Here is an 8,068-nt window from a genome sequence, read left to right as displayed (position 1 = left end):
TGTAGTTTATTCTGAAATTCCGCGTTACTCCTTTAATGAATTTTCATTTCTTCCACTATTTATTCATATGTTTTTGTGTGTTTGTTTACGTTTTAGGTTTGCCTTTGCCGGCCAAGCTGGATCATGTGAAATATGTACAAGGCAGACCGGTACTCTATTGGACGGTGGAGAGTTTAGACCCGGTCACCAAGTATGAGCTAATGTACAGAAAAATGGATCCCGTAAGAACATCTTTTTACCTATTAAAAGTTTTATTTCATGACTTCTTTTCTCTGTTTCCTTTTTTTTGTTATTTCCTATGTACTTTTGCAGATCACAGACTGGACTGTTGTTGAACTACCTGCTTCTGAAGACATTGAAGGGAATGTGCATTCAGTGAAGTATGAATTAACAAATGTTGAGGCAGCTGAGTATGAGGCTGCACTGAAGTCGCGCAACCGTTTTGGATGGTCAGATATGTCAGATCGATATCCATTTAAAGCAGGTAAAAACAAAATTTGAAAAAGCTTTCATTGAAACTAAATGAATTTCCAAAAAATAATACTTTGTGCTGGTTTGACATTTTGTATTATCCAATGTCAAGTAATGTTGGAAGGCACCTGGTATAAATTTCATCAATAGGATTCACACTTTGAGAATGTCTTACTGCACCTCATAATGGTTTTGCCAATATAATACATATTTTTTTTGTTTGTGTTATGGAATAGAATCTTCTCAACGAGCAGAACTCTCAAGAATTAGAGGTACGTATTCAACCAGGAAAGGATTCTCATAATGAATGTGACTTTAATATTTTTCTTCATATTTATCATCATTATTATTATTATTATGATTATTACTATTATTATTAAGGAACCCTGTATTTTATCAAAGAAAAATTAGAGAAAATAGGTGTGTAATGTTAAGTTTGTTCTTGTATGTGAACATTGTCATCATCGTCAAAATAGTTTGAGACTTGTGTGGTGTTTTTCCTGCCTTTTGCACGAAGAATGGTTTGTGGCACGGTGTGAAATTTTGAGAAGGTGGTTATTGTGTGTTCTGTTTTTGTAGGAATCTGTGGTTTCATGCTTGATAATGCTTGGTAAACTTACTTTAAAAATAAGTTTCACCACTGATCAATATTTTTTTTAATCAAGGGCGAGCAAGGTTTTGTGGTTTGCTAGTGGCATGTACATTTTGCTTTTTCTATGGTGTATCTATGTTTCACTAAATCTAATGTGCAAATAAGAGTTTTGTAAATATATCTGTTTGCACTCTTAGGGATTCAAACATTTCATGTATCATTTGTTTCTTACATCTTTTGCACTTTTCACGGTGGCCAAGCATTAATATCATGAGCCGGCATTTACAGTTCTGAGGGCATTCACACACTTAGCTTGCATGAGATAAATGCTTTTTAGAAACTTCATAGTTGTAATAGTGGTAAACTATAACTTTCAGAAAATTTTTAGGACAAAAATTAATTCTTAAAAAATCTGACCCAAAATAACAGTGTGTTTAGCTGTGTTTTGTTTTGGTTCATGATCTGGCCCCCTTTCTAACATATTCAGGGATTTAATTCAAGTCTCTGATCTGCCACATAATGTACCATTCAGATGAGTGGGGCTTAATTAAGAAGTTATATCACTTTCAATTATATTTTCTCCCTTGTATAAGATTTTTAAAACCTATTTGGGAAATTTTGTGGCATATTTAAATGAGTAATATCGACCAAATCTTCAAAAGCAATAAATTTCTAAATCTTCAACCCAATTAAATATCAGTTTCTCATTGACCTCAAACTAAAATTCAAGTCTGTTCAAAATTTGTTAATTTTTCTTGTTTGTTTGTTGCAGAAGCGGGTAATGGAGCTCCCATCGATAGAATATCCTTTGGTCTTGTATTTGGTGCTGTCGCTGTGCTTCTTGCAAGGACCTAGACCAGTTTCTTTTTGTAAGGTAAGACATGCTTATCTTGATGTAAAAATATATTAAAAATTGGCAAAAGCATACATTTTTTGAAAAACATATTTACTTTGGCATAGGTTGGTGATCAGAAATGAAAGGAAAGGACCAAGGTGAAACGTGCGGAAGAAGTGGACTGACCCACTATGTATTGTCAAGAAACCTGAATGAAGAACTTTGTGCAATGGTATTTGAATGATGTGAGATAGATGTAAATCCAACATATTAGTCTTGAACTTCAATTGTGTGTGGATAGTGTAGATTACTTTTCTCATTTTCAAATACTTGGCGGCTCACCTTAGAGCTTTATTTGCCATGGTAGGACATTAGAAAAAAAGTAGGCAACACATATTTATGAATAGGAACACAGCTAATAACACACTCTCTACATGTTAGATTTCTCATGTTATGCTCTACACTAGAAATCTATTGTCATTCATACAGATCTGCATCATATCAATGCATTGTATCATCAACTGTCTTTGTTATTCTGTCATTCAATTTTCTGTAAGGCTGTGCTTTTTTTAGTAGTAACAGGTAACAAGGTTTATCATCATTCAATTGGTAATGGTAGTGTTGCCGACATAAAAAAGAAAGCAGCCATATGTCATTTGGCTGTTTATTTTATTTTGTCTATTGTAACTTCTTTTTAATCAGAGTGACTGCCACTTCTTCCTACACCCCTTTCACAGTGACTAATAGTCACACAACTACTTTTTCACTGCTTTCATAGAATTGTGAAATGGGGCTGTAAAAATGTGTTCATGGAGTAGAAGTGTATGATTCGATCTCAGTATGCTCAAGCATGCCAAGAGCTGTGAAATGTTTTTCAGAAAGATTCACTTTGGGTGGATGGTTCTTAAACATTCTACAATTGCTTGACCCATTGAGAGATGAAATGTCAGTACCACACTGTTTTGCCCACTATTTCTCACTGTGTGACGAATCATATTGAATCTAAAATCCATACACTAACATGTTGACTCATTATTTTTTTTTATTATTTGGCTACGGTCCCCCACAAGAATTACTTGTGCAAGTGAGAAGAGAACCAAAGTGTCACAGATTAATTTTTAGCTTTCTGTATTTTTTTAGTGCGAATGCTGAGAGCTGAAACCCAAACCCTCTGAAAATACAAATCTGTTTATTTTAATCCTATAAAATGCATTAAGTGCTGATTGCTCATTGTTTGAAAGAAAGTACCATTACTGTAAGTTGTTCAAGGTATCTGGTTTGCTTAGTTGCTTACATCAAAAAAAGTGCATGGGAAGAAAAACAAAATATGAAATAGTTATTTATCTTGATTGATCTGCTACCCTCTGATATGTACTTAATGGTTCAGTAGAACTGCTGCAGGGAGCAGTGCAAAGGTACCACTTTCGTATCATAGATGCAGCACTAAAATTCCTATTATCCTCTCTGTTTACTTAAAAAGGTTAAGAAGAATTTGATCGGCTGTTGAGAGTTTTAATTCATGCTCAATGTAATCAGCTCTTAATTTAATTTTAGTTTAATGAAAGTCTGGGCAACAGGTATACCAATCATTTTTTTATTATTATTATGATGTCCTATTGCAGCTTCTTCTCATGCATTTTGTTTTTTAGTTAGAAAATTATGTGTATGTTTGATTTGGTATAGTTTTAACAAACTTTATCATCCTGTGTGAGTTTGTTAATAACAAATTTGACAATCTAGAAATGATGTGAAGTGAAATTCAAGAAACGTTTCCTAATTTGGATTATAATCTGGCAACCAGTCATAACCAGCTTGTAACCAACTGCTCAGCAGTACAACGAAAACAAGTTGTTTTAAATGGGGCTATTCATGAATTCAAGAATAAATAAAAATAGATTAACATAGTGTGTTTTTTGTACATCCAAACACCGTACTTCAACTTTGATTGTTTGAATTTTATGAAATGTAAATTTGGTTATTAGTTTTAAGTTAAATTAGTCTGTCCAATAGCTTTAGATTGCAGCAAGTCATGATAGATAGGAAAATATATCAATTAAGGTAGTGTGGATAAACAACTGTACAAAATTTCCAACTTTCTGCACAAAAAAGTTCTGCCTTGCTAAAGGAATTCTACCTACTGTTTTGTTGTATGTCAGATTTTAAAAGAGAAGTTTGCCATCAATTTTTTGTTCATCAAAGTATCTAAAATTATAATGCTTTTTATCTATTTCTGCTTCAAAAAATTGTGCTGGTCTCAATGACATTCTATATTCCTGGTAGATTTTTAAATATCTATTCTAAATGTCTTGTAAATTATTCCTATTATGAAGCGTTATGCTATGCATGTGATTTTCTTAAAACCCGAAGCAACCATGTCATTTGTTGACACTGAAGCAAGAAATCATCTGTGCCATGATAAAATTATGACTAGCATTAAACATTACTTGGAAACCTGATTGAGAAATATAAGTAGGATGAACAATGACACTGCAGCTTCGGTTGTCCCTTCAAGTATGTGTTTTACATTAATCACAAACAGGAAATGAAATTAGAAAATTATTTTTATTTATTGCGTCATCGTTGCACCTTTAATACTTGTGTTTTCAGAGTGTATCACTGTATATAACTTGTAGGCCTATTATGGCTTCACATTTGAACTTACTTCATATTTCTGTATTTATTGTAAAATGGTTGATAAATATGACTTGAATGAATCCTTTGTACATACTGTCATAGGCAAATAATGTCTATTACTCTAATTAATCTAATTTGCATCAAGCATTCTGCCTTGTTATGTTTTTAGTTGTGTATTGATAAGTAGTCCTTTTCCCAGACTTTCCCTTTAGATCACATTTTTTGAAAAAATGTGTTTTGCATTATCCGTTTCAGTTATTATTTTTGTGTGTGTGTATGGGTCATGTCAACCCGATATGTGGTCACAGATCTGATGACATGCAAACAGTGACAGTCTAAATCACATTCCTTCTCCTTTGTAAAGTGCAGTGATGATGCAACATTTAATTCATCTTATATGAAGAAAAAATATGGAGAAAAATAAGCAATTGGAAAAGGACAAAAGTATCAACAAAGCATCAGCACAAACTCTTCAAGGAATTGTAAAGTGTAACATCAAAATAAGATATCTCAGGAACACTTTGATTTTGCTTCATAAAGCGCTATGGCATCTGTACTGAAGAACCTTTATGCAAATAAATGATATTGCTGATGTACATTATTGTAAACTGTCCGTTTTTTAAAATTCATTCCAAACCAATTGCAATCGCAATTGAAGTAAAGACCATAGTCTGCAGATATCCCCAGGTTGATCTAGTCTTTTTCTTTTGTTTGAGCCCTCCAATAAGTGGCGAAGCCTTGTGGTGCAAATCCACGGAATAATCCCAACAATTTCGAGCGGCTTAAAAAATAAAAATAAATTGGGAGTCTAGGATAACGGGCGAATGGGAGGGGGTGATAGCTAGCTACTCATGCGGAGCGCCTGGTGGGCAGGCCGTCCCGTCGGACGCGCGAGCCATGCGGGGTTGCCTTTGCCCGCTCCGCACGCGCTTCGGGTGAAGTTCGAAAAGCCCGATGCTTTAGCCCACTTCGTCCACTTCAGTGCCTTTTGGAGATGACTCGCCCTCTGCTGTTGCAGCCCGTTCATTCAAAAGTCTCCGGGCACGTTACCACTTCATTAAAAAAAAAAAAAAAGCAGCAGTCATTGCCACAAAAATTTATTTCATCACGGGATAGCGACGCTTGCTTTTGTCGCTCTATTTCAGTAGAGATAATTTTGGAATGTATCTTTGTCTGAATGACGCACGTCACGCAAACGAACATAATTACCCTTAGTGAGTCAACAACAAACTTTCTTCATCTTTTTCGATGAATCTCGCCACATTCAAACCGACTACTCCAGTCATTCGGGTGTCGTTTCTCTGGTCGATAGTTTTCTATTATACGTACATATCTCTGAAGGTGTAGTTCGGGAAGTATGCCCGTTTTCTTCAAATTTATTCATTAAATAACGGATTGTCGGCGCCTGCGAGACCCAGGGTAGGCCAGCCCGCTGTACACGCATGCACTGCAGGCAAGATGTTGCCTATCTATCAGGCGCTCTGAACTTGTAACCCTTTTAACCCTTCACGAGTCGTTCTGACTCGTACACTCCGGCCGGGCGAGGGTCGGTGCCTCTCAAGCTAAGTCGGGGCGGCCCAGCTACCTGCATAGGCCGCCCCGACTGCAGAGGTTCGGGACCCTAAGCGTGGAGCCCTCGTGCGCCCACGTCTCTGCCTCCGACCAGGGGGACGCGACGCACGCCTGAATCCGTCCGTCGCGCTGGCCTGCTGACTTTGGCAAGTTAATGTGGTAGAACCACTTCACGTACAGGAAAAGCACGACCACATATGAAGAGGTGGCACTACAACGAGGGTCCATGGTAAGCGGCGTCTCGATCAGACATCTGGATCACTTTCTTCCACACTTCCGTTTTGTGATACTTTTACTGAATTTTTGCGATAACTGGTGTTTTGCGATTCCCACGCTAATGGGCATGATAACTCCAAAAAATGTGATAAAAGTATCACATTTTTGTAATAAAATCATCACAAAAAATGTAATAAGATAATATTTGTGATGATTTTATCACAATAATGTGATACTTTTATCACATTTTTGGGGATTTTCATGCCCTTTATCGTGGGAATCGCAAAACACCAGTTATCGCATGGTTTTGTGTTAAAAGTATCGCAAAACCAGACTCAGTGTCCAAAGTGGAGCCAGCGCGAGCTTCGGCCAAGCCGCGTCGTCGGGTCGCGCTCGTGTCGATTTGGCTTTCGAAGAAATTGTCTTGGTGCTACCTCTTCATACATGGTGCAGCTTTTCCGGTACGTGAGGTGGTTCTCCCACATTAACTTGTCAAAGACTTGCAGATGTCTAGAGATCCAAAAGACGTCGACTCGATGAGACACTTGTGGCTGGGCCGCTCCAACGAAGGGTTTTTTGATGTGCGCGAATGGCGAGGTCAGATAAAGCCGGAAAACGACGTTTGAATGCGCGACAACGTGTGGACGATCTTAATTTATCATTGATCGATTTACAACGCGCGCGCGACGCGGAGGATGTCCCTATCGCGCACTGTCGCCCCACCCTTCGAACAAGATGGACATCACCGTCGTCATGGTGTTGATCTTTTCGGCGGCGCCCGGGGCACACTCCACCCTGCCCGACGTGGACATGACGGCGCCCCCCGAGGCCACGAGCGCCCTGGCCCTGCTGTCACCCTTCCTCGCCGCACAGACGAACACCCTGCTCATCCTCGGCCAGGTGAACTGGACAGGCGCTTTCCTCCGGGGTCTGTCCTCAGAGACCTCTTGGGTGCTGTTCCCCGACGAGAGGGCAGAGAATGACCGATACCTGGACAACTTCGGGGTGGGAAACAATTGCACCGCGCTCGTCGTGGCGGACGAACCCGCGGACCTATACGCTTGGATGGACAGAAAGTTCAGACTCATTAACGGATGCCGCTACCTGTTCTGGTCGACGACGAAGAAGGACAAGCAGTTGGCGCCTCCGAAGGTTCTCAGCATCACATTGTGCATCAAGCCAACAGGCCTCGCGGTCACCACGCGCAACGGCAGCACCACTCTGTTCAGTGTGGTGCGACAACATCGTGTTAAAGACCCACCGATATTACTGGAGGTGGACCGATGGTCACCATTAGACGGGAGATGGGAGCAAACAGGCGGATTGCTTAGGGTGTTCGGCCCTTTCTGCATCAGTTGGCGCCCACCGGCCGCGGGTGAGTCCCTGACAGTCTATGAGATAATAAAAGACGGAGAGACACCTCTGCCCGAATATTTCAAAACATTAAGAGCGAAAATTATGGATCTTCCCTGGACATTGAACACGAAGTCTACCCCCTTCTTCAATGATAATTATTTGTCGGGTATTATTTTGGAGTCATGGCAGAAGATAGATCACTGCCAGCTGTCCCTAATATTCGCTGAGGACTACGAATCAGTAATGGACTCAAGAAAGGTCAGCGTGATGGCGGAAAAGGGGACGTTTGAAATCTCCGCTTTCGTTCCGGCTGGTTTCGGCCCAGCCATCAACCCCCTTGACGCCGTCCTGGTGGAGTTCTCGCCGGCGGTGTGGCTGGGCACGGCGCTGGC

At 39.6% G+C, this 8,068-nt stretch overlaps 1 protein-coding gene across 1 annotated transcript in view; it reads left to right on the top strand.

Moving 5' to 3' along the window:
- The window catches only part of LOC113205461 (opioid-binding protein/cell adhesion molecule), a 125,000-nt gene extending 119,872 nt beyond the window's left edge, over positions 1-5,128 (top strand). The window contains exons 6-10 of the mRNA XM_026421104.2: positions 97-221; positions 313-484; positions 708-743; positions 1,836-1,937; positions 2,024-5,128. Of these exons, the coding sequence (XP_026276889.1) occupies positions 97-221; positions 313-484; positions 708-743; positions 1,836-1,918 (416 nt within the window). The 3' untranslated portion in view covers positions 1,919-1,937; positions 2,024-5,128. The remainder of the gene's footprint in view (positions 1-96; positions 222-312; positions 485-707; positions 744-1,835; positions 1,938-2,023) is intronic.
- Positions 5,129-8,068: the final 2,940 nt, after the last annotated feature.

This window comes from Frankliniella occidentalis, unplaced genomic scaffold (assembly GCF_000697945.3).
Source record: "Frankliniella occidentalis isolate FOCC.00 unplaced genomic scaffold, Focc_3.1 Scaffold56, whole genome shotgun sequence".
Classification (NCBI taxonomy): Eukaryota; Metazoa; Arthropoda; class Insecta; order Thysanoptera; family Thripidae; genus Frankliniella; species Frankliniella occidentalis.
Note: the sequence above shows the minus strand (reverse complement) of the source record. Positions and strands in the feature narration are given on the sequence as shown.